Consider the following 26492-nt stretch of genomic DNA (forward strand, 5'->3'; position numbering starts at 1 on the left):
GCCTGCACCTGTTCCCAATGAACCAGACCAGGGAAAGTATATAAGGAGACTTCCTCTGCTCACTCCTTGACTTGGCAACTTCATTGTTCAAGTCTGCTTGTTTCGGTGAGTCTTCTGGTGCTTCGGATCCTTGGTTCCTGGTTCCTGTTTCTTCTCAGTGATTCCTTGGTGTGTGACTTCGGACTGGCAAGCGGTGATTCTTTGGTGTGTGACTTCGTACTGGCAAGCAGTGATTCCTTGGTGTATGACTTTGGACTTGCAAGTGGAGATCCCTCGGTGTGTGACCTTGGAATGTTAGGTGTCGACCCTCTGGTACTTGACCTTGGACTTCCTCTGGACCATCATCTCCAAGGGCCCACCTAAGTCCCAGTGGCCTGGGTCCCTATGGGCTCCTCCCGGGGGGACCGTGGGCTTCCAGTGGCGAAGCTCCAGTTGGCCCTTGCACCGACCTCATGACTCCTCGACCTCTCAAAGGTCCACCTAAGTCCCAGCGGCTCAGGTCCCTATGGGCTCCTCCTGGGGGGACCGCGGGCTTCCAGTGGTGAAGACCCAGTTGGCTTCTCCGACGTCACAACTCTTCGCTTCTCCACGGTCGCCTCAGTTTTCAGTACTGAGGGTCAGCCGGTCCCATCTTCTGTTTCGTCTCACCGCCCAACGGGGGAACCTAAGAACCCATCTCCTAAGGTATACCATCCTTCCGTCGGTCCAAGGGTTCACAAGCCTGATCTTAACATCTATTCCATCTATTATATATAAATTACCGTTGCTGGCAACCCCTGTTTATTTTGTTTTATTTGTTTTTATTTTCTCAGTTTATGGTTGTTTTCTTTGCCATTTATTTTACTATTTTGTCTTTTGTTTGTGATTTTAACTATGTGTGTCAGACTTATACATATATATTTGTATATGGTTTCTTTAAACCGTTTTGATCTACTTTGTTTGTGAAAGCAGTATACAAACATTTTAAAATAAATAAATAAACTATCTATGAGCTTATCTGTTCTCAGATCATTCTGTCTTTCCACACTTACCTCATTTGTCAAAAGGCTGGACTATAATGCTATTATAACACCTGTTCCACACTCTGCCTGCCTAGTTCAGTGCTTTTCCTTTTTTTGTGTAACCTCCCCCCCAACCCCCCATCCCCATATATTTTACACACCTCCTGCACTACACTTCAAACATCCGTCCTCGAAAGCTCATGCCTGAATCAATTGGTTAGTCTATAATGTGCCACCTGCCTGTCATTTAAACTAACTCATTGGTGTCTAAATTAAGGGTACTGACATAATTAATCTACTATATCAACAATGCTTTCTGACACTGCTTCTGAATTGCCTTGCTGGTAATTGCACTCTCCAGGAATATTCCAATAAAGATCTTTATCTTTTAGCTGCCAATATTAAGTGTGTATTTATAGCCCACAACGGTGTGGGTGTTATTGGATATAGATCTACCTAGTGAAGGAGTCAAGAGTGCTATTGAACAAAATCATATGAGGACAGGGAGTTCTTAGGTGAGCCCTGGGGGCAACTAGGTGCAATCACACCCAGAAAGGGAGCCTTGTAGTGATGGTGCATGGTGCACTCAGAAAGGGTGCCCTGGGTTTTGATTCAGTATAGTCATCGTGAGAGCCCTAGATGTGTTATGGTGCAGTTTACCCAAAAGTTTAGTTTCCCTCAGATAGGGAGCTAGGTATACAAATGGATGTACTTCACCTGGAAGGAATATGATTCTGTATAGTCACACATGAATGTACTACAATCAGGTGCAATCATATCAGAAGAGGTCTGCTCAACTGGGACTTGGCTGGGACAGAGTATTTTGACACTCAGAGATGAATTTTGGAGTGTGATCAGGTACAGTAACTCCTATAGAAGGCAGCTCAGCTGAGTCATGGGGATGGCGCGGGGGTGGAGGGGATGGAGGAAGCCCTGACATTCAGAAGCTGAGCTTTGATTGACAATGTCATACTGGATGTTGTCATACTAGAAAAGGGCAGCTTAGATATCATGGGGGATACTGGTGGTTCAATGAAGACTGACTGACAGGTTGTTGCCAGTTAGATTGGTCAGGAGCTTCTGGTTTATGAACCTTTTTGGTGGATGTCTGTGGGCTCCTTCCATGAACCGCCGCACTTACCCCTCGGGCTGGGCCTTCCCCCTCATTCCAGGATGCCATCAGCCTGCCTCTCCTTCAAGTGTGGTGAGAGTAGCAGGATTCCACCAAAGATCCTCATGGCAGGATGCCACCACCACCGCCATGCCCTATTCCTAGGGTGTGTGCATGCCAACTTCCCCATTCTTAAAGGGCTAGCGGTGGGAAAATCCCACTATCTGATGTCATCACTCCCTCTGGCCTGTATAAGGCCATTGCAGACATCCCTCTGGCACCTCAGCAACAGGTCTTCCTACTGCCTTAGTAGTGTAAGTTGTCTCAACATTCCTGTGATCTGCGTTCTCCAGTTCCTGTGATCTTTAATTCCAGTTCCTCGTCTTCATCTTCAGTTCCAGTTCCCATCTTCCTCTTCAGTTTTTGTGGTCAATCCTTCAGTTCTCCAGTGTTCCATGTCTCCTCATCTGCCTACCTGTTTTGCTCCTCACCTTCCTGTCCTGCCTTTCTGTCCCACCTTCCCTTCAGATGGGTATCCGGTATTGACCTCAGCTTGCTTCTTGGATATCCTTGAACTCCGCCTGCCACTGACCACAGCCTGCTTACTGGACCTCCTTGAATGCCACCTACTACTGACCTGACCTGTTTTCAGATTTGTCTGTACCACATCTGCTCTGTCCTTGTCAGCAGAGGCCCCCACCTAAGACTTGCCAGGCCAGGCACCCAAAGGCTCAACCTGAGGGGAAGGTTCAGGGGCAGTTCTATAATGAGGCAGAGTGAGGCAGCTGCTTCAACAGGCAAAATTTTGGAGCTGTAAAAAATGCCCTCCAACATGCTCAGTGGCCGCCTCCTGATACACATTTAGCTAAATGTCAGCGGAGTTCCAACCCCCTGCCGGCAAACAAAATTGAAGAAGACCTTGCGCATATCCGAAAGCTATCCCTCCAGTCCAGCACAGCAGCACATTTGCTATCTAGCCTGAAGGAGCTGTGGTTTCACTCCACAGCCTACGGTGGCGCTAAACTATGAGAAATTGCATAAGCGCTTCCCCTTTCCCTCCTGCAGCAAGCCAGTGTTTTGAGTCCCCTTCTTCAGATTTCCGCCTGCGGTGCGCAAATAAAGCCTGCTGGCACCTCTCCTCCCTCCCTCAGCACACAAATAAAGGCTGCCGGCACCTCTCCTCCCTGCAGCAGCACACGAAAAAAATATCCCTCCTGCCCACCGCGAAAAGTGTTGGGATTTGGTGGATGGGCCAGCCAGGCATTGAGTGTTGGAGGTTTACTTGTTTGGCTGGCTCACGTTTTGTCTTGTTAACAGTAATACATTATATTAAACCTGAAAAGATATAAACTTACATGTCGAAATATCCTTTCTCCTGGATTTCTGTTAAAATAAGCAAGTATTTTTAGAGTTAAATGTAGAAATTATACTGTGCATTAAATAATATAAGGAGGTCAATATTCAAAGGCATTTATTTATTTATTTATTTATTTAGAATTTTTTATATACCGACAACCGTTTGCACATCGTATCGGTGTACAAGTAACTTAAAACTTTCTGGCAATGCCTTTACAGTGAACAATAACTATGTATACAAGAACTTACAGCTAATTCAGAAAAAGGAGTAACTATTTACAGGTTCGATGGTAGTTTACAACGGCAATTTACAATTTCCAAGGTACAGTGGCATATAATCAATAAACTGAGTAGAGAGCTGGATAGAAAATGGAAAGTTACGGGATGTATGAAGAAAAACATTAGGGTGGTAAAAATAGTTTTCAAGATGGGGTGTTGATGGGGGGGGGAGAGTGGGGTGGAAAAAGCAGCAAATCGAAGTATTTGCATGGTGGGGAAGTAGCAGCAGATTGTACAAGATTCAAGGAAAAGTAGTATACACAACTCAGGGAGTCATCCGGACGGGGGTTAATGAGTGAAGGGTATGCCTGTAGGAACAGCCAAGTTTTTAGTTTTTTTTTTAATTTGGGTGTAGAAGTTTCGGTGTGTAAGTCTGGGGGCATGAGTTCCATAGGGTCGGACTGGCCAGGGAAAAGCTCTGTTCATTGTGGAGGTGAGTTTAGTGGATTTGATGGAGGGGGTCCGGAGTGTTCCTTGGAGGGCAGGGCGAGTTGGTCTAGCAGAGGTATGAGGAAGCAGAGGAGGGTTGATCCAATGGGTATTTTCATTGTTAATGCTGTTGTGTATGATGGAGAGAACCTTAAACAGGATTTGGTATTGTATTGGTAGCCAGTGGAGCTCGATAAGTGTTGGAGTGATATGGTCACGTTTTCTGGAGTTAGTAAGGATGCGTGCTGAGGCATTCTGTAAGAGTTGTAATGGTTTGGTATATGTGACGGGGAGGCCAAGGAGGAGTGCATTACAGTAGTCTATTTTGGAGAAAATAATAGACTGTAATACTGTGCGAAAGTCGGTGAAGTAAAGAAGGGGGTCTGAGTTTTTTTATAGTTTGTAATTTGAAATAGCAGTCGCTTAGGATGGATTTAATGAAAGGTTTGAACGAGAGCTGGTTGTTGATAAGGACACCCAGGCTGCGGTTGTGGACGGGGAATGACGTGGTAGCGTAAGCGGGGGGAATGGAAGGTGGAGAATGTTTGGTGGAGATGATGAGGAGTTCCGTTTTTTGGGGGTTGAGAGCAAGGTGCATGTCAGTAAGTAGTTGGTTGATAGAGGTCAGGCATGATCCCCAGTTTTGAAGGGCGGTTTGGAGAGAGTCAGTAAAGGGGAAACGAATTTGGACGTCGTCTGCGTAGATAAAATGTTTAAATCCAAGATTGGTGAGGAGGGTGGTGAGGGGGAGCTTGTAAATGTTAAATAGTGTGGAAGAGAGAGAGGAGCCCTGGGGAACACCTCGGTCAAGGCTAATTGGATCGGATTCATTATTGTCAGTGGAGACGATGTAGTGACGGTCTTGTAAGTATGATTTAATCCAGGAGAGGGCGGTGCCAGAAATTCCAATATTACTGAGGATGTTGATTAAGATGATGTGATTAACAGTATCAAATGCGGCAGAGATATCTAACATGGCAAGAAGAAATGAGTTTCCTGTGTCCAGTCCTTTGATAATGGTGTCAGTAAGGGATAGTAGCAATTTTTCGGTGCTCAGATTTTTTTGGAAACCATATTGTGTGGAGGGAAGAATGTTGTGTTGTTCGAGGTAATCAGATGGGCCATTTAGCAAGATAACTCACAAGTTATCCAGCTAAAGATCAATTTTTTGAATATTGGTCACTTATCCAGCTAAACTTTAGCTGTATAAGTCATTATGTAGTTAAAATTTAGCCGGATAAAAAGGAGTCCTAGTGAAGACATGTGAGGGTGTTCACAACAGTCATTCCGAGGTGGGGTAAATTTATCTGGCTAACTTAGACAATTTTTAACTATAACTGGCTAACCCCTAGATTCATCAAAATGCTTTGATTATCGCACGAATAATATGCGTGATAAACAAAAGGGGGTGTGTATTCAAATTGGCGGCCTGCCACATTGCACAGGTAAATACCGCCCATGGCGGTGCATTATCGCATGCAGTGGTGCGTCATCGTGGTGCGTGGTGCGTCATCACACAGCATGTTATTTTTTCCCCCTCTAAAAAGGCTGACTTGCTGCACCTCCTTCTTTGAGGATGAATCGGGTGTTGGAGTAAGAGGAAAGGAGGTTAGTGTTGGTAGAGGAGTTTTGGAGGAGTTCTTTGCGATTGCTGATTGAGTTGTTATGTTTTCTGTAGTCGTCTGTTTCCCTAAAACTTTTTTTTGTATGATATTTGTTGGAGTGAAAGCTTGTTAGTCCTGTTTGTCTTTTTGTGTGGAGTTGGTGAGGAGGAGTGGAGGAGGAGTAGAGGAGTGTAAGGAGGAGCAGAGGAGATGTGTGTGTGTGTGTGTGTGTGTGTGTGTGTGTGTGTGTGTGTGAGTGAGTGGTGAGAAGTGTGCTAATGCTGATGTGTGTGTGTGTGTGTGTGTTGAGTGCATGGAGTGTAATAGGTCTGGGAAGCGAGGATAACAGAGGCGTGAGAATAGGAGTGTGAGGAGGAGGCAATGGGAGTGGGAGGAGGAGGGCTGGAGTGCCAGGGGAAGGAGGAGTATGAGTAGGCGTAAGGACAGGGGGAGAAGTAGAGAGAGGCAGGGAAGGGATAAAAGGGTGGGGGTGGGGGTGGGGAAAGGGGTTAGGCAAGAAAGAGTGGTGGGAGGAGTAGGGCAGCATAGGGATAGAGAGAGAGGGTAGAGGGGAATGGAGTTGGTAGGCCAGGGTGAGATGGAGGGGGAAGGAAGGGAGGGGATAGGGCAGCAGAACAGAGAGTGAGGGCAGGGAGGACACTCCTCCAGGAGAAGAGGTGGCACCCCCTTCGGACAGCCAGTTGGCACCATGGCAGAGACAGAGGACCATAAAGTTCAGTGTGACAGAGAACGAGCTCCTCATCGCTGATGTCCTGCAGCATTATGTCATGTTATTAGGAAACCGCACAGCAAAGCCCTCTAAAGCAGCCAAGGGCCAAATATGGCCAAATATTGCCCAGATCAATTAACAGATCATCAACGAAGGTTCACTGAATATGTTTGGTGAGGAGGCTTTTCTGTCCGAATTGGAATTGAGGGAGCGATGAAGTGGAAGAAGTTTGATGATTCAAATGGGAACGACTTTAGTTATAAGAATATTGACTCCTGAAGAAGGATTGATTTTGAAACTTGCGCAAGTCGGGTTTGATGAAGCAGCGGCATTAATATTACATCTTAATCGAGCTAAGTTTCTGTTCTGGTGGTCTGTATACAGAAATTGAAAAGCCATTTGGGCAGTTTTTTAATATTGAAAAAAATAATAGATTTTTGTCACGTTATAAGTGCACTTTAACAACGTATAAATTTCACAGTGTTTCACGCAATTTACTAAAAAAAAGCGGTGGAAGGAGGGTTGGTTGATGATTAAAACAAAAGGAAGGGACAACCTGGATGGTTCCTGCCAAAAAAATATATGAAACCTCCACTTTCCACTTTACATAATTTTTAAGAAGGAATTGCCCTGTGAAATTTATAAACAGTTTACATGAGGTTCCCTTTTTTTGACTTATAAAATATTGCCCAGGCCATGAGCTGCCAAGGTGGAGGGCAAAGAAGAGGGGAGCATGTTGTCCATCGGTACCAGGACATGAAAGCCCAGAGCAAGGCCAAGATTGCAGCGAGATCAAAGTATCAACGGCAAACTGGAGGAGGGGCCCCCTGTCCCACAGCAGTGATGGAGATGGAGCAGCAACTGATAGAAAGGCTGGGACCGGACATGCTCGAGGGCATGGATGAGCAGCTACACTACTCGAGCTGCTGGTGGTAAGTTCACCTCACCCATAAATGGGCAGACAGCACCGGGTGTAGACATAGGGGGTCATTTACTAGGCGTTTTTCCCATAGACACAGAATTGGAAAAATCCTTTAGTAAACAGGCGCCATAATTTTGCATAAGATTATCACTTTCAAAGAACCAAAGTGCACCTCTGATGCCAAAGAAATAAACCATACTTGCTGGCATATGTTCTTATGTCCTCTTTTTGTTTCTTCTCTGTTTACACAGCTCTCAAGCAGGAAGCTGCCGGTCCCAGCCAGGAACACCCAGGACCCAGCTGGGAAGCCCCAGGGACTAGCTGGGATGCTCCTGGGACTAGCCACCCAATTCCTATGCTCTAAAGGCCTTTACAGATGGACATTGAGACACAGTGGGAGGAGGAGGAGGAGCAGCAGCAGCACCAGGAGGTAGAGCAATCACAGGCCATGTTTTTGATGCAGCCCCTAGGCTCAAGAACCCCAATTCATGTTGACCTTGATCTGGAGACATTAATGGAGCCAGGGAATCTAGACTGGCAACCTTCAGACAAGCAGTTAGCAGGAACCTGCACCCCACCCAGTCTGCAAACTCAACATTACCAGACCACATGGTGGGCTCAAGCCCACCTATGCCCAGTTTGCACTCTCAGAAACCACCTGCATCTTCAGCACCGGCAGTGACACCACCATCGGGGCCACTGCCAGCAGCATCTACATCCCCACCATAGGGGCCACTGCCAACATTGGGGCCACCACCAGCAGCACCCATACCGTCACCAGGACCGGAACCAGCACCACCACCTGCAGCCGGCATGTCTGCAGGTGAAGTCAGGCTCTTGCGGGGAGATATACAGGTCCTGAGACGATCCGTAGACCGCCAAAACAGGATCCTGCAGCAAACCATGGCAGCCAACACGCAAAATGCCAAGACTATTGTTGCAGGTATCAGGAACCTCACCAATGTGCTAACCCAAATCCTTCAGCGCATGCTGGAACAGCTGACAGTCGTCAGGTGCATCCCTCGCATCCATACCCCGCAGCAGTCCTGGAGATGGAAGACGCGGTGGAGTAGGCCCCCAAAACATATGCCCTTCCCCAAATAGGAAGCCGCGGCATGGCAATGGGGCCTTGAAATAATGAACAAAATGGCCACTAAGGGCCAAGAAGAGAATTTTTCAAAGACTGGGACAAGCTCTTCACAGAGTTGCTGTGCCACCTAGATGGAAAAAAACTGTTCAGCGTGTCCTCACTATAGAGTTGCTGTGCTGTCTAGATGGAAGAAACCAGCTCAGCGTGTCTTCAGTACAAAGTTGCTGTGCCACCACACACAATGGATGGTGTTTTGTGAAGCATTTTTAAGCAGCACATTTACTAAGAAGCTGTTCTTGAGCTTCTGGGCCTATTACAGCCTACTTTAAGTAGCCTATATTCACTTTGCAGCTCCTGTCTCTTGTTAGGTTACCCCATCTCCTGCTCCAAGCTGTGGGGTGTCGTCTCTTCTCATCTCCTGCAAGTGCTAGTCCCAAGGTGCTGTGTCTCCTCCTGGGCCTCCTGCCTCCATGCTGCTGTGTCTCCTCCTGGGCCTTCTGCCTCCATGCCCCTGGATCTCCGTTTGGGCCTCCTGCCTCCATGCTGCTGGGTCTTGTGCTGTTCCTGCTGTGGTGATGCAGCAATCTGCGGTCCTACTTCTGCTGCCTACATGCTGAACAGTCTGCTTGTTCTCCTGCTGCCTACATGCTGAATTGTGCTGCTGTGGCCCTTAGGCTGTCCTCTTTCAGTGCACTCTTGCAACGTGGACTGTCTGGAGCCTTTGTGTTTACACACATAATAGTGCTTTGTATAACTGTTACTTTACAGCACTACTGTACCTTTTGGGGTGCCACTTCCTCTTTCTATATTCTTAGTGGTAATCATGATTGTGCCTAAAGGATAAGATGCAATGCCTGTATATGTAATGATGCCATTTGAATCTATTTACGTACATTGAATGTGCTGTTCATGAAATGTACAATGTTTTTTGCTATTTGCTATCTTGACCTTGCAGAATGTGATTACTTAAGACATTGCCTTTATTTCAAAAAGTGTACTGCATGTGTTTGCTAATAAAGTGCTCACTGTTTGGAAATATCAGCTTTCTGGTGGTGTACTTTCATTGTGTGTTTTTTGTGTAAATGTTACCGAAGGTTAAAGATTTGTTCTCCACATGACCTTGCATTCTCCAATGCCCTGCCACATTCCAATTGTCTACTTCCGGAGCATGCAAGACAATATGAGCTATGCCATTACAATGAAAGCTCAGTGTATGCTGGTAAACAAGACATCCAGAGGTAAAGAAGAAGCTCCTTACTGTGGACCTTCACTATTGCCTCTAGTTGCCTTCTTCACATACCATACCGTTTGCTAACTCCTGCTTACATGCGCCTGTATGTGACCTGCTCTGTACCTTCATGGACAATACATTATGTAGTGTGCATGTACAGCTTGGGTGGTGTAAAGTGGGAACTTGGAGTGTTCATGACCCAAATGTTTATTTTCTGTCCCCTTACTTCTGTCAGGAGTGCAAGGGTATGAGACCACATACATTTGCATCTTACACTGTAAAGCAAATATGTTGTGTATTTACTTAGTCTTGCTACACACTCTCAGCTGCTGCCTCACAAGTAGAGATGATGAATGAGGGAATACCTTCTGCTGTACAATGTCCATGGCCAACCACCAGAGGTCCTAGAAGGGTGTTGCATCCAGATCCCAAAGGCAGGCCAGTACAGGCATGGCAGCCAGTCTGCAGAGGTCTGCAGAGGTCTGCCAGGTCTGCCAGGTACACAGCACCAGCAGCACATCTCTTCGTCCTCTGCTCTGCACCTGTGCAGATTGTGTACCACAAGGTACCCACTCATTCCTCCTACCTACTTGTCACACAGCAGCTGACACTGTGTTGCAAGCGTCACCAAGCACACAGTGAAGTGCAACAGAATGGTTGGATACTGTACAAGTGAAGCTCCTACAGTGTTTAGGAAATGGTGGCCCATCCCTTTATAGGCAGATAAAGGCAGAACACATCTAGCTTTGCACTGAAAAGGTATTGTTTTTCATATGGGCGATAGATGCAGGCATACTGTTCCTGTGTTTACACAGCACAGAGGGAGTGATAAAAAAAAAAATAGGAGCTGGTGTGTCAACCTCTATGTCAACTGTGCATGATATGAAATAGTGAGAGGTGCTAACAGACAACAATGACAGAAAAATGGGACTCATGTGACAAGCCTGCCATGAGCTACCACACTCCCACACACACACAAAGCCATGCACCCAGAATTCTCAGCACATGCAGTGTGAAAAGCTGCATGATGGTAAGCACTCATCTTAATCATCCCTATAGGCCAAACACAACCTACTCCTTTACAGTGCCTGTTCCATGCAGCACAGCATTCCCACATTCACTGGGCATTTTCTTAAGCAGCACAACCTCTCTCCATGACTTTTCAAGGGTCTTTGCCAGGCATAGTTGTGGGTAGCCTAGCACAACCCATAAACACTGCATTACTTGGTCTACTCCAATTAGTTCCAGGTAAAACCTTGGTGCGTGGGGGGAGGAGTCCAATGTGAGAAAAACAGCCAAATGTGCAGTATAACATTCAAGTTCTCCAGCATACTTGATGTGTCACCAGGGCCACTTGCACACCTCTGTCCCTCACTGAACAGTACATGTAAACAGTGAGTGTTCTTATTAAAAATGAGCACTTAAAGGTGCAAGACCATTCCTACCGCTGTCCATATGCTGCCCTGTCAGAGGTACTCCCACTCGAGTGGGCAACCACTCCATCAAAGCTGCGTTAAAGGTGTCTGTGCTCAGTTTAGGAACACACACTGCCTGTTAAGGTGTATTGGAATGCAGGCCCAAGGGAGCAACCTTTGAAAGCAATACCACCCTCACACACCGAGTAAGCAAACCACTCACAGCACGTCAGTCACCGAGTGTCACACTCACTTATCTTAGCAGTAGGGACTATATGCTGCAGTTCATGCACGTACACATGTGCAAGGCCTGTGTTCCAGCAATGTTTGCCAGAAAACAAAAAACAGGGGTGTGCCAGCTTGCTGTAACAGCTAATGAGTCTGTGTGACTCCTTCCATCCCAAGCATTACCTATAGCTGCTCCTGTTGACCTAGCCTGTTCCTCAACCTCACTGATGAAAAATATAAAAATGAAAGTGACTCAGTGTTGGCCCTTTCCCTCTCCTGGCTCCCTCCGCTATAAATGGAATTTAAAAAGGCCTTGAAAAAAGTATTATTTTTATTAGCAATTTACTATAGTGCCAAAAACATATATTTTCTTTAATGATTCTTACCTTTCAGATGAGCCTTCATTCTTATAACCTTTAAAACAAAATGTTGTTTAAACTCTATTAAACTTTAGTTTTACCAATAAAATATTAAGATTGTAATGATTAATCAATTTGTTGTGAATTTGGGTTTGTTGCACAGAATGCAAACTCATGGCTAATAATCAAAGATGGCATTTGATTCATTAATTTTAACTGACAGGAGGCAATTCCTATTATATATGAATGTTTGGCTTTCATCTGTATCCTCCTGAGAAAATGTTCCTTCATTGTGAAGCATGTTCTGAATTTGTTGTGGGATTTTTTTAAATTTATGTAGTATGACCCAGAGATCTGTAAACTCCTATATTTTAAGTCCTAGTGGTAAGGCCCAAGGGATTTTAATAGCATCCTCTAAAGGAAAATATTCAGAAAGAATGAGGTCAGATTTAGAGTGTTCAGGTAACTACGTTTGTTGTGAGTAGCTGGAAAGAAAAGAGCTGAGATCCTGAAAGACTACCTAAAGCTTGGCAGTGGAAGAAATTGCCTGACTCCTGGTAGGCTGTGAGCTCCTTGGAGGAATACGAAACCTTAAGTATGAAAGATTTTCCATTAGTGAAAGATACATATTGAGGCCGATGCAAAAAATGTACACCGAAAGCTGGTGCTCAGTGTTCAGTGCCCACTTTTCTAATGCGCGCCCAGGCACCTCTCCTGGGGGTGCCATGCAATATTTAAATTAGGGGTCGAGCTGCCAAGGAAGTGCTAGGGTCAATTGAGATCCCCTAGCATCTCCTTGGCAGCATGTGCCCAGGAGAGGTCGGCTGTCCGTGGGTTAGGAAAGCGACGCTCAATTTTACGAGCATCTATTTTCTGAACCTATGCACAACAACGGGTTAGGAAAATGGACGCTCGTTAACTGAGCATCTGTTTCCCTAACTTTTTTTTCCTCTGACTTAATATCACCATGATATTAAGTAGGAAGATGTACAGAAAAGCAGTATTTTCAGTTTTTCTGTACAACTTTTTGGGGTGCACATTTTTTTTTTATGCATGTCAGGTAAATAACTAATAGCCTCATCGACATGCATTTGTTTATGATGAGCGCTATTAGTTTCGCGGCGCGTTGGAAGCACGCTGTGGAGGTGCTAATCCCCTCATAGCATAAAGGGTTGTGGTCGCGCCTCCAAAACGTGCTGAGCGCACTGTTTTGCATCGGCCCCAAAGTGCAGACAAAGTAAGTTTTGAAGAAATTCGACTCCCCTTGTAAATTGCCAATATAAGGAAAGAATCCTATAATTAAAATGAAGAGAGGGATCCAAAACTCTCAATAAGACCAGAAGAAGGCAACATCTTGGAAAAATCCTTGTGCTTTTGTATAAGATAACTAATAGTGAAAAAAGTGACTGAAGGAGATCTCTCAGCCTGAACTAGAGTCACTGTGGCTCCACTGCAGGATCCCCTAGTCTTGAATTCTTAGGTGTTTGGGTTTAATTCCTGCTGCCCTTGACAGTTATTTGAGATAGGGCCTGCTAGTTCTCCTTTTAGTGTGCAAAACAACCTTTGCAAATTCTTTTGACTTTGCTAATAGTAAAATTTTGCAAGTACTTTTTACATGTGTGAAATTTTATTTAAATCAATGGTTGAGTTGATGAGGCACAGAATTCTGCAAAGCAGCTCATTAACAATTTGTGCATAGTAAATCTAAGCATGAAATTTATTTTGCAGAGCTGATTTCACAAAAATTAACTACATTTAAATGCTGTAAAATTTAATATAAAAAATGATGTGTGCCTTTTCTCTTCCAAGCTTATTTGTATATAAATCCTGGTAGAAAAATAATGTGCACTATTTACTGAAGTGTGCACGAAGATTGGCACACTTTAGTACATTGGCCTCCTAATTGTTTAGCATCAGATACATAGAAATATATCAAGTTCTACAGGGTGGCCCATGGAAAAGTAGCCTGCCTGCATAGCATTGGTTTTGGAAGTGGGCTACTTTTCCTTGGGCCACCCTGTATATTGTAGGGGAGAGGAACAGAGACACTGAAGCACAATAGAAAATGTGGCTCCTTTAGAAAATGAGCACCTGTGCCCATATTTACTAGTTTTTTTTTACTGTTAAAATTTTATTGTATTTGCAATGCTGAATATTCTAAAAAAATGTGAAATTTTTTCTGGAATGAGAGAAAAGAATCAGTGTGTTTATCCATGAAATGGGAGTTCAAACCAGCTCTAATTTCCCCACCACTGTTCACTATCATTTACTTTACTACGGGGCCAATGTACTAAAGAGACATAATTTAGAGAAGTTGTTGGGTGATGTACCCAAATTATCATGCAAAAAATCAGCTAAGTGTTATGCTTGGCGGTCTGTAGGCCCATCCTGTGGTCTGCCACACTTATCTCCAGCCTGGGCCTGGCGAGATGTGACCATCCTCCGGACTCCTGCGAAAATTACCCGATGTTGGCCTGCCTTTCCCAGACGTGGCAGGAAGCTGTGCCGCGCTTCTCCTATGTGGCAGAATGTCAAGATCACGGGACCCTGCCCTCCTTAGGGCATGCGTGCGCACCAATCTCCTGCTATTTAAAGGGTTGGCAGCAGGAATCCTGCTGGGGTACTTCCAGATTACATCATAGCCTCCAGGGTATTTAAGGCTACCCTGAACATCCCTCCTATGCTTTGGCAATAGGTTGTCTCATCTTGAAAAGTACATTACCTCTGCATTCCAGTTCATGATTCTTATTCTAGGTTCCTGATCATGCTGAGTGTGTTCCTGAGTCCCTTTGTCTGGTTCCTGGTTCCTGGCAGGCTGGTTATCTGTTGAGTTCCTGTCTTCATGGTCAGTTCCTCCTCTGTCTGTCTTCAGTGTCTGTCTTGCTCCTGTGATCCCTCATCTTCTCCGCCCTTCTTCATTCCTCATCTCTTGTATTGGACTTCTGGCTTTGACCTTGGACTGGCTCCTGGCTTCATATCGGATTTACCTTCTGGCTTTCACCTTGGCTTGGACCTTGACGCTGCTTGACCTCTGCCTGCCCCTAATCATGGCCTGCTCTTGCTCCTGACTGAATTCCGCCTGCCCAGACCACTGCCTGTACCATGACATTGCATGATTGTGGATCTTCTCATGCCCAGAGATCCGTGCCTAAGTCCAGCCAGCCCCAGTATCTGAAGGCTCTACCTAAGGGGAACAAGGGCTGGTATTGGTGAAGCTCCAGTTGAGCCTCTGCTCTAGTTAGCTCCACCTGCTTGTTACACGTGCCAGTCGTGGCGTTCTGTGGCCGGTCGCAGTCGCTCGACACAGCTCCGGCTCAGTCCCGACCTCTCCTGCAGTGGCAGAGAGCTGCTGCCGGTGACAAACTTCTTTGCGGCTTGAACCTGCTGGATTGTCGCCTGTCCTGACTTTTGGTACACTTTTGGACTTTGTTAGATCTCTGCCTGCCAACTTCTGGTACATCTTTGGACTCTGTTGGATTGCTGCCTGCCCCAACTCCTGGTATGGTCTTGGACTTCACTAGATTGCTGCCTGCCTGACTTCTGGTTCATTCTGGGCTCCATTGGCTTACTTCCTCGTGGAGTTGTTCTTCTCTGGAGACCCACTCTTAGGTCCAGCCGGCCCTGGTGCCGAAGGACTCAACCTGCAGGGAACGAGGGCTGGTATTGATGAAGGTCCTGTTGGGTCTCCATATCAGCCAGCTCCACCTACCGATGACAAGAACCTGCAAGGCCTCCTTACTGCAGATAGTGACTAGGGATGTGAATAGTGTGCCCGATCGTCTTAACGATCGGGTTCGGCTGGAGGGAGAAAAAAATCTGATCGGTGGTGATGTGAATTGGAATCGTTTCTGATTCACATCGTTAATTTTTTTTTTAGTGAGGCCCGACCCTTTAAAATTGACCCCTTACCTTCCCCCACCCTCCCGAACCCCCCAAAACTTTTTACGAGTACCTGGTGGTCCAGTGGGGGCGCGGGGACCAATCTCCCACTCTCAGGCCATCGGCGCCATTTTGGCTGCCAATCAAAAATGGCGCCGATGGCCCGATAAAAAAACCCCCCACCCGACCCTTTAAAAATGACCCCTTAGCTTCCCCCACCCTCCCGGGCCCCCCAAAACATTTTAAAATTACCTGGTGGTCTAGTGGTGGTCCCGGGAGCGATCTCCTGTTCTCGGGCTGTCGGCTACCACTCATAAAGATGGCACCAATGGCCCGTTGCCCTTACCATGTGACAGGGTATCCGTGCCATTGGCCAGCCCCTGTCACATGGTAGGAGCACTGGCTGGCCGGCGCCATCTTTAAAGATGGCCGCCGCTATCATAAAGATGGCCACTGCCATTTTAAAGATGGTGCCGGCCATCCAGTGCTCCTACCATGTGACAGGGGCCGGCCAATGGCACGGATACCCTGTCACATGGTAAGGGCAAAGGGCCATCGGCGCCATCTTTATGAGTGGCAGCCGACGGCCCGAGAACAGGAGATCGCTCCCGGGACCACCACTAGACCACCAGGTAATTTAAAAATGTTTTGGGGGGCTCGGGAGGGTGGGGGAAGCTAAGGGGTCATTTTTAAAGGGTCAGATGGGTTGTTTTTTTATCGGGCCATCGGCGCCATTTTTGAGTGGCAGCCAAAATGGTGCCGATGGCCCGAGAGCGGGAGATCAGTCCCCGCGCCACCACTGGACCACCAGGTACTCGTAAAACGTTTTGGGGGGGTTCGGGAGGGTGGGGGAAGGTAATGGATTAATTTTATAGGGTCGGGGTGGGTTTAGAGGTTGTTTTGGTGTGCCGGTTTTCCTGCCTTCCCCCTCCCCCGATTTACGATTTTTCACGATAAATCGGGGGAATTTCTATTGTATCGCGACTCTTAACAATTTTTGACGATTTAAAAAATATCTGACGATTTTTTTAAATCGTCAAAAAACGATTCACATCCCTAATAGTGACAACCTCGTCTCGGACCCAGGGTCTACCTTCGTAATAGTTTGCTGAGGCCATGGACCTGGCGGACCTCTCAGGGCTCCAGGCCATTCCGGGCCTGGCTCAGAAAATTCAACAGCAGCAGCACTTCCTGGAGATATTGGCAGATAAGGAATGCCTCAGCACCCATCTGGTTGCAACCACTACAGTTAATCCGGCACCTCCTAAGACTCCAGTGCCTGCACCTACCTCAACCACACTCCGTCTTCCGGTACTACCCCAAAATGCTGGGGATCCTAGTCAGTGTCAATGTTTCATGCATTTTACTTTACAACCAGCTCAATTCTCCAACAACAGCATGAAGACTACCTTCATCCTTTCCATCTTTGATGGGAAGGCCTTGTCCTGGGCCTCCCCTTATGGGAACAAGGAGACCCTCTTCTTCAGGACCTACAGTGGTTTGTTCAAACCTTCAATCAAGTTTTTGATGAGCCTGGTAGGTTGACCATTGCCGCATCTGAGTTTTTGCACCTCTAGCAGTGGAATATATTGTAATACTATATAAGGGGTAATAGACGCACGTTGAAAACACATAGCCAATTGCAAGTTAAATGGTGCACTCAAATGAACGCACCTTATTGTATCGACCTGAGAGAAAAGAACAGCCAACCTGCTCCCTACTCCTGCCCCTCCCTTCTTATTACCTCTCCCTCCACTTCTTCTGTATTACAGAGAATGGAAGAGGGAAGGGGTGACACTGAAGCAGACATTGCAGAGCAAAGGACAGACACAATAAGGTTTGAATTTGCACAAGTTTGAAACTTGTGAGAAGGAGTGCCAATTGTCAAGGCTTCAAGCCTTGATGAAAAGCACTCACAACGTTCATGCTTGTGCTAATTCAACCCCTTTTTGTGTCCATTATTGAATAGGGATGTGAATCGTTTTTTAACGATTAAAATTATCGTCTGATAATTTTAATATCGTCTTAAATTGTTATAGAACACGATACAATAGAAATTCTAACGATTTATCGTTAAAAATCGTTAAATCGTGTTAGTGCGCACTAACGGGAGTTAGTGCGCACTAACTCCGAGTTAGTGCGCACTAACTGAAAATGATACAAATTGACACTTTCCAGGTCAGTAAAGGTCAGTTAGGAATGAATATGTTTTCCTATTGGCTGGCTGCCCTCTTATCTATTGATGTTAACCAGGTTCCCACTGAGGTGATGGTTGGGGGGATGGGAAATGGAAATGGAAACTCAGGAACACTAACAGAAAATGATACAAATTATTGACACTTTCCAGGTCAGTAAAGGTCAGTTAGGAATGAATATGTATTCCTATTGGCTGGCTGCCCTCTTATCTATTGATGTTACCAAGGTTCCAACTGAGGTGATGGTTGGGGGGATGGGAAATGAAAACTGTTGGTAGTTGACAAAAAAAGTAATGTGATCAGTCAATATGACTAGAACCTGTGCCCTATTCCTGATACCAGGGGTGTTGTGATCTTCCTGCACTCAGTGCCCTATCCCTGATACCAGTCTGAGACAGCTCCCTCGCTGCATTACTAGTGAGAGGCTGGCTTCACAGACAGGGGGGAGCTGCCTGACCCTCACTCCTGACTTCCCCCATGTCCCAGCTAGTGAATGGTGTGTGGGTGAGGGGGGGGGGGGAGGATGGTGAAGTCTGAGACAGCTCCCTCCCTGCATTACTAGTGAGAGGCTGGCTTCACAGACAGGGGGGAGCTGCCTGACCCTCACTCCTGACTTCCCCCATGTCCCAGCTAGTGAATGGTGTGTGGGTGAGGGGGGGGGGGGGGAGGATGGTGAAGTCTGAGACAGCTCCCTCCCTGCATTACTAGTGAGAGGCTGGCTTCACAGACAGGGGGGAGCTGCCTGACCCTCAGTCCTGACTTCTCCCATGTCCCAGCTAGTGAATGGTGTGTGGGTGAGGGGGGGGGGGAGGATGGTGAAGTCTGAGACAGCTCCCTCCCTGCATTACTAGTGAGAGGCTGGCTTCACAGACAGGGGGGAGCTGCCTGACCCTCACTCCTGACTTCCCCCATGTCCCAGCTAGTGAATGGTGTGTGGGTGGGGGGAGGATGGTGAAGTCTGAGACAGCTCCCTCCCTGCATTACTAGTGAGAGGCTGGCTTCACAGACAGGGGGGAGCTGCCTGACCCTCACTCCTGACTTCCCCCATGTCCCAGCTAGTGAATGGTGTGTGCGTGAGGGGGGGGGGAGGATGGTGAAGTCTGAGACAGCTCCCTCCCTGCATTACTAGTGAGAGGCTGGCTTCACAGACAGGGGGGAGCTGCCTGACCCTCACTCCTGACTTCCCCCATGTCCCAGCTAGTGAATGGTGTGTGGGTGAGGGGGGAGGGAGGATGGTGAAGTCTGAGACAGCTCCCTCCCTGCATTACTAGTGAGAGGCTGGCTTCACAGACAGGGGGGAGCTGCCTGACCCTCACTCCTGACTTCCCCCATGTCCCAGCTAGTGAATGGTGTGTGGGTGAGGGGGGGGGGGAGGAGGATGGTGAAGTCTGAGACAGCTCCCTCCCTGCATTACTAGTGAGAGGCTGGCTTCACAGACAGGGGGGAGCTGCCTGACCCTCACTCCTGACTTCCCCCATGTCCCAGCTAGTGAATGGTGTGTGGGTAAGGGGGGGGGGGGAGGATGGTGAAGTCTGAGACAGCTCCCTCCCTGCATTACTAGTGAGAGGCTGGCTTCACAGACAGGGGGGAGCTGCCTGACCCTCACTCCTGACTTCCCCCATGTCCCAGCTAGTGAATGGTGTGTGGGTGAGGGGGGGGGGAGGATGGTGAAGTCTGAGACAGCTCCCTCCCTGCATTACTAGTGAGAGGCTGGCTTCACAGACAGGGGGGAGCTGCCTGACCCTCACTCCTGACTTCCCCCATGTCCCAGCTAGTGAATGGTGTGTGGGTGAGGGGGGGGGAGGATGGTGAAGTCTGAGACAGCTCCCTCCCTGCATTACTAGTGAGAGGCTGGCTTCACAGACAGGGGGGAGCTGCCTGACCCTCACTCCTCCGGGGTATTGTGATCTTCCTGCACACAGTGCCCTATCCCTGATACCAGGGGTGTTGTGATCTTCCTGCATGCAGTGCCCTATCCCTATTAATACCAGGAGTGTTGTGATCTTCCTGCACGCAGTGCCCTATCCCTAATACCAGGGGTGTTGTGATCTTCCTGCACACAGTGCCCTATTCCTGATACCAGGAGTGTTGTGATCTTCCTGCATGCAGTGCCCTATCCCTGATACCGGGATGTGTGCAAGAAGATCCCAACACCCCTGGTATTAGGGATAGGGCACTGTGTGCAGGAAGATCACAACACTCCTGGTATTAATAGGGATAGGGCACTGTGTACATGAAGATCACAACACCCCTGGTGCCAGGGTTAGGGCACTGTGTGCAGGAAGATCACAACACTCCTGGTATTAATAGGGATAGGGCACTGTGTGCAGGAAGATCACAACACCCCTGGTGCCAGGGTTAGGGCACTGTGTGCAGGAAAATCACAACACTCCTGGTATTAATAGGGATAGGGCACTGTGTGCAGGAAGATCACAACAACCCTGGTGCTAGGGTTAGGGCACTGTGTGCAGGAAGATCACAACACTCCTGGTATTAATAGGGATAGGGCACTTTGTGCAGGAAGATCACAACACCCCTGGTGCCAGGGTTAGGGCACTGTGTGCAGGAAGATCACAACACTCCTGGTATTAATAGGGATAGGGCACTTTGTGCAGGAAGATCACAACACCCCTGGTGCCAGGGTTAGGGCACTGTGTGCAGGAAGATCACAACACTCCTGGTATTAATAGGGATAGGGCACTGTGTGCAGGAAGATCACAACACTCCTGGTATTAATAGGGATAGGGCACTGTGTGCAGGAAGATCACAACACCCCTGGTGCCAGGGTTAGGGCACTGTGTGCAGGAAGATCACAACACTCCTGGTATTAATAGGGATAGGGCACTGTGTGCAGGAAGATCACAATACCCCTGGTATCAGGGTTAGGGCACAAGTTCTAGTCACATTAACTGATCACATTACTTGTTTTGTCAAGCTACCAACTGTTTCCATTTCCCATCTCCCATATACTGTCAGTGGGAAGCTTGGTAACATGTATAAATAAGAGGGCAGCCAATAGGAATACATATTCATTCCTAAACTGACCTTAACTGACCTGAAAAGTGTCAAATTGTATCATTTTCAGTTAGTGCGCACTAACTCCCAGTTAGTGCGCACTAACTCCCGTTAGTGCGCACTAACTCAAGTTAGTGCGCACTAATCGGAAAAAACGATTTTTAACGATTTTTTAACTAAAAAATCGTGCCTAACACGATTTTCTTGCCCTGCCACACGATTTCTATCGTTAAGACGATATGAAAAACGATTCACATCTCTATTATTGAATGCTTAATTTCAGCCCAGAACTGTATTCTGCCATCTTTTTTTGGGACATGATAAACTGGTGCAGAGCCAGCAGTGTATATTAGGGATGTGAATCATTTTTCTAATGAATTGAAATATACGATATTTCTAAATTTGTTAATATATCGGGTAAAAGAAGAAACAATCACTTTTCCCCCCAAATTTTCATAAAAATCATTTTTCGGGTTAGCGCGCGCTAACAAAAAAATGTTTATTTTTGTAATTTTTTGTTACTTTTTGCTATTTTTGTTAGCGCGCGCTAATTCCTGTTAGTGCACACTAACCCGGAAAACAATTTTTCACTAAAAAAATGGGGATCCCAGCATCCAGACGAACCCAAAAGCGGGAATGATCGGGCACCTGATTCACATCCCTATTGTATATCAATTCTGACTCCCTCTGTAGAAACAGACCAGTGTCAGTAGTTTTTTGGATCATTTATGGTACCCCAGCCCTTGGAGGAAGCAGAGAAGAACAGAGAGTGTTGGAGTTGCTTACCCTGAAACAAGGGCAGCCACATGGCTTTAAGTTTTGTGCAATTTCCCAGCATAGTTTAAGAGAGCAAGGTAAAAACACATGGGGTGAATGCCTGTCAGCCCCACTGCTTCTGCCATTCCTGGGTGTGTTGACTCACTACTTATTATACCATTGTCCGAGACCCTGTTACCTCTGCTGCTGTGACTCCACTCATGAGGGCAAAAGAGCCAAGGGAGTAAAAGAAGGGATGCAGAGAAGGGGGGAATAAGTGAATAAAGGGATCGTGGCGCAGGGAAGGAGATTGAGTGATGGGGTGTGAGTGCAAAAGTGAGTGAATAGATTGGAATTGCTGTGGAATCATGGAGAAAAAGGGAAAAGAGTAAGTCAGGAGATCAAAGATGCTGCAGGGTGTGAGTGACTATGAGATGTGAGTGAGATGATTAGAATGGGGGCAGACTGTGAGTAAATTGATCGGAGGAGGTGGAGAAAGAATGAAAATGGGGAGGGGATAGGATAGGGTGTGGTGGGATGGAAAGAGAGAAGAGCATGTGGCTTTCTCCCTTTTTCCACTCCAGAGAATGCAAAGAGCAGGCCTCACACCCCTAAGCAAGGAGACTGAAGATAGCGGACACTGCACACCAGTTTGCTCCCACCCTCCAAGGCAAAGGTGAGCCAGCTGATTTTGACTTGACAAGGAGGCCTGTATATTACTGGATGAGGAGGAATAGAATTGCTAGAGAGGGTGATTTTCCCAGGAGAGGAATAGCTTGAGCATCACCCGGAATAGGAGGTTTAGATTTAGGGGCTTTAGGATCACTGAGTGGAGGAACAAGAACCACTGGGGAATTCATGGGGAGGGCTGGGGTGGAGGATCAGGATCATCAGGGCAGAGAAGTGAATGATAGTGAGATTCCAATTCTATCTATTTGCCTTCTCCTTCTTACCCCAGTGATCCTGCATCCCTAACCCCCAGCCGTCCTTTGCCAACCAGTATGTTTGAGTACGTGTGTGAAAGAGAGCTCACAATTGGCCCTGGCACTACCCATCTCACTCCCTTCACAGTTCTACTTCTTTAGTGCCTACAAATTAATCCCTGGTTAGAATACACCCAGTCTCCAGCATGATCTTGATTGTTGCCTAAGTTGGGAGATCATCAGTGCTCTTTACAAGACTTGGGGAGAGAGAGATACTTATAGAAGAATTTGTGAGGAGCTAATGCAAAAGGGCCTGAAAGCTGAGCTTCCCCCCCACAGGAAATCCTGGACTCTGAAAGATGTTAGAATGGTGACAACTAGTAATGTGAATTTGTTTAAAACGAAAGTGCAAAATGCGACTAATAAGGCTAATTTGTTCATTTTATTTTAAACAAATGCATCGGGCCTAGGTCTAGGCCTTAAGCCGGGGTCTCGCCCATAGCATAAGCCGAGGCCCAAGGCAGGGGCCATGGCTTAAGCCCTAGGTGAGGCCCCGGCTTCAGGCCTAGACCAAGGTGTTGGTGTTACGCTCAGACATAGGCCGAGACCCAAAGCAAGGACCATAGTCTAGAGGCCTGAGTGCAACATCAGATTCTCAGTGGAGGCCCAAAGCCAGGGCCTCACCTGAGACCCCTGAAAATAAAAAAAAATCCAAAACCAAAACCTTACCTAATCTGTCGGGTATTCATTGAAGGCCTGTTCTGGCTGGTGCTTGGGCTCAGGCCTGATGCAGCAACAGCCTGGAGGCTGGGTCCTCACCATATGGAAGTCTGAGGCTTCGGCCTAGACCGAGCCAGTGGATCCCCACTAGACTGGATAATGGGGGCTGGGGGGGATCTTGGTTCAGGCATTGCTCCAGGAGGGAGAGCTTATTTTTGTTTTTTGCCTTCTTTTTTTTTTTAATTGCTTGATTTGTTTTTTTTCACATGAATGAAATAAATTCAGCAATCCATGAACCGAAGTTTGTGGGAAATAAACCTCTCAAAAACAAACTGAAAAACTAAAATAATTTTTTTTTCCCTGCACATCTCTAGTGAGAACTGTGCAATAAGCATCCACCCTTTCTGAAGTGGGCCTCTAGTTTTAATACCAGGGTTTTCCTGCCCAGGAGTTACCCATATGGTATATTTTTTGCTTGTTTGCTGTTGATTTATTCCCATGTTCTGTTTTCATGATATTTTTTATGATTTTTTTCCAATTTGAATGTTTGTACATTTTTTAATTTTAACTGTCTGCATTGTTTTTATATGCAAGTTTTGTGCACAGCTGTGGCAAGTTATTTTATTGAGAAAGAAGTTTGTAAGCCTGTTAAACAAATACATAAAAACCTAACCCCCGAAATCTGACAAGTTTGTGTTTACCTTCTTGTGAATGTAGAGTTCAAATTCTTCGGTCTCTAATATCTGTTTTGAATAAAAATGTTTGTTACATTTGTGTCTATAAAAATGCTCTAATTGGATCATTTATCATTTTGTGATAGGGTCTTAACGCACGCATTAATGCCCTAACATGATAGATAATGCAATACAAATTCAAATTCTGGTCATTAACGTCCAATGTGATACAGCAATGCATGATTTAGCTCCGGAAATAACTACACCTATTTTTCAGTGTGTTGTACTTGCGATAGCTTTGCATTGTGGTGAAAGAGAGAGAGAGTGTCAATCTGACACTCTCTATATATGTACCCCTGTAGAGGGGCACTTTGAATTGGAGTGGGTTTTGGAAGGTGGGGGTTTAGGGGAGTGGTGTTACAAAAACATAGAAAAATTGACATCACTAAAGATTTGTAGTCATTATAATGGATGAAAGTATAACTAGAGGAGTAGATTTGTGTTGTACAAACTTAACCACACTCCTTTTTTTATCACGGGTGCTATTTCCAATATATTTATAGAATTTTGATAAATCTAGGGGTTAATAAAGATGGCAACTTTCAAACAGGTATGTGGATGCACATGTGCACATTTGCGTGTATATTATAAAATAGCTGCTGAGGTAGATCTTAAATAAGTACGTGCGTGCGTACTTTTGTTCGCGCAACCGGCGCGAACAAAATTACGCCGGTTTTTATAAGCTGCGCGTATCTTATAAAATCCGGGGTTGGCGAGCACAAGGCTGTGCAAAATCGGCAGCCTGCGTGCGCCGAGCCGCGCCGCCTGCCTCCACTCCGAAATCGGAGCGGCCTCGGAGGGAACTTTCTTTCCGCATCCCCCCACCTTCCCCTCCCTTCCCCTATCTACCCCACCCCCCAGTCCTACCTAAATCCCCCCCTACCTTTGTTGTGCAAGTTACGCCTGCTTGAAGCAGGCGTAACTTGCGCGCGCCGCCTCAGCTTCTCCCGGCACACGCCGCAGTGCCAGGGGACTTGGGACCGCCCTCCCGGCCTGCACCCGAACCATCGCCATGCCCCCGGACCCACCCCGGACCTCCCCCTGACCCCTGTCACGCCCCCTCCCCGCCCCTTTTACGAAGTCCCGGGACTTACGTGCATCCCGGGGCTTTGCGCTCGCCGGCGGCCTATGCAAAATAGGCATGCCGGCTCAGGGCTTTTAAAATCTAGCCCTAAGTATGCGTATGTGTGTGTCCAATTTTGTAGTGGGTGTGCACAGCTGCATAAAGATGGGTTTGAGCTGCACAATTGGGGAAACTTTTTTTACAGGTACGCATCCCCTCCATGATCACTTTCACTAGTTCATCCATTAGTTCACCCAGTTTAGAACTAGGTCCTCCAGATCCCCCTGGTTCTTTAGCCTGCACTCTCCCCAGTTGCCCCAGACCCCTTAAACCCCTCAGGCATATCTATATACATTTTTACTTACACCTCCTCTGTAGAAGATGTAAACTTAGGCGGCATTGGATCTGAGTGCGCCCAGATGTGTAGGTACTCGTGAGTACACCTCTTGGCCCAGTCCCGGAATGGCCCCTCCCCACACACATTATGTCCCTTTTTAATTTTACATGAGATATTCACATATCGGGAGATGTGTGTGTATGAAGGTGACTTTTAAAATCGGATGGGACATGTGTGCACATCTCCCGATTTTGTTGCATACCCAGCTTTTAAAATTGACCTCAAGTGGATAAGATCACCTTTTACTCAATATTTCCAGCTTTGTCTCATAGTAGCTTCTGAGTTGGAATTAAATCAGGGGCAGTCATCTCATAATGTCCGACTTACCAAATTTTCAGATCTAACGGTATAAACACTGTCAAGAAACTCGAGCTTTGGAACCTCACTTTATCCCAAATGTTTTGCATCGCAGGGCATAACCAAAACCTATGCACATAATTACCAATTGCCTCACCACATTTCAAGCGAGCTGCAGAAGGGCTCATCTTTGCCCAAAAGGCTCTCTTTAATGCATGTATAGCCTTCCCAAACGCAACCTTCATCTAGACCATTTAAAATACAGTTCTGTGAGTTCCTCTGGAATTTTTAACCTCCCCAAATTTTTATTATATAGGGCAACTGAAGGTTTACCTTTCTTCTTATTAGACAAAAAACTGGAATTACTGCAAAAAAAAAGATCTTATCCGCTTGGATTAAAAAAGATAGCCCAACAGTGGCATTATGGCATTCTAGAATGATTAAATTATTAACGTTTAAAGTCCCCACAACAAAAACTCAATTGAAAAAAAAAAAATACAAGATAATGTTGGATGTGTAGCAACACTTTTTAGACCAACTTTTGCCAGCAGTTAGGAATGTGATTTTAAACCTGTGAAGGGTAAAGTGTTATGGGAACATGTAATGAGAACATGGAGATTGAAAAGGATCATTTTGTACATACAGTTGCAGATTTTCAAAGGGGTACACGCGTAAGATACACGCATACCCCCCGAAAACCTGCCCGAAGTTCCCCTTGCGCACGCCGAGCCTATGTTGAATAGGCTCGGCGGAGCACG

At 46.5% G+C, this 26492-nt stretch overlaps 1 protein-coding gene across 1 annotated transcript in view; it reads right to left on the reverse strand.

Moving 5' to 3' along the window:
• The window catches only part of LOC115093237, a 96256-nt gene that overhangs the window by 29722 nt on the left and 40042 nt on the right, over positions 1–26492 (reverse strand). Inside the window, exons 7-9 of the mRNA XM_029604913.1 lie at positions 23945–23986; positions 11783–11810; positions 3468–3495 (exon numbers count right to left, since the gene is read on the reverse strand). Coding sequence (XP_029460773.1) covers positions 3468–3495; positions 11783–11810; positions 23945–23986 — 98 coding nt within the window. The remainder of the gene's footprint in view (positions 1–3467; positions 3496–11782; positions 11811–23944; positions 23987–26492) is intronic.

The sequence above is a fragment of the Rhinatrema bivittatum genome, chromosome 6 (assembly GCF_901001135.1).
Source record: "Rhinatrema bivittatum chromosome 6, aRhiBiv1.1, whole genome shotgun sequence".
Lineage (NCBI taxonomy): Eukaryota > Metazoa > Chordata > Amphibia > Gymnophiona > Rhinatrematidae > Rhinatrema > Rhinatrema bivittatum.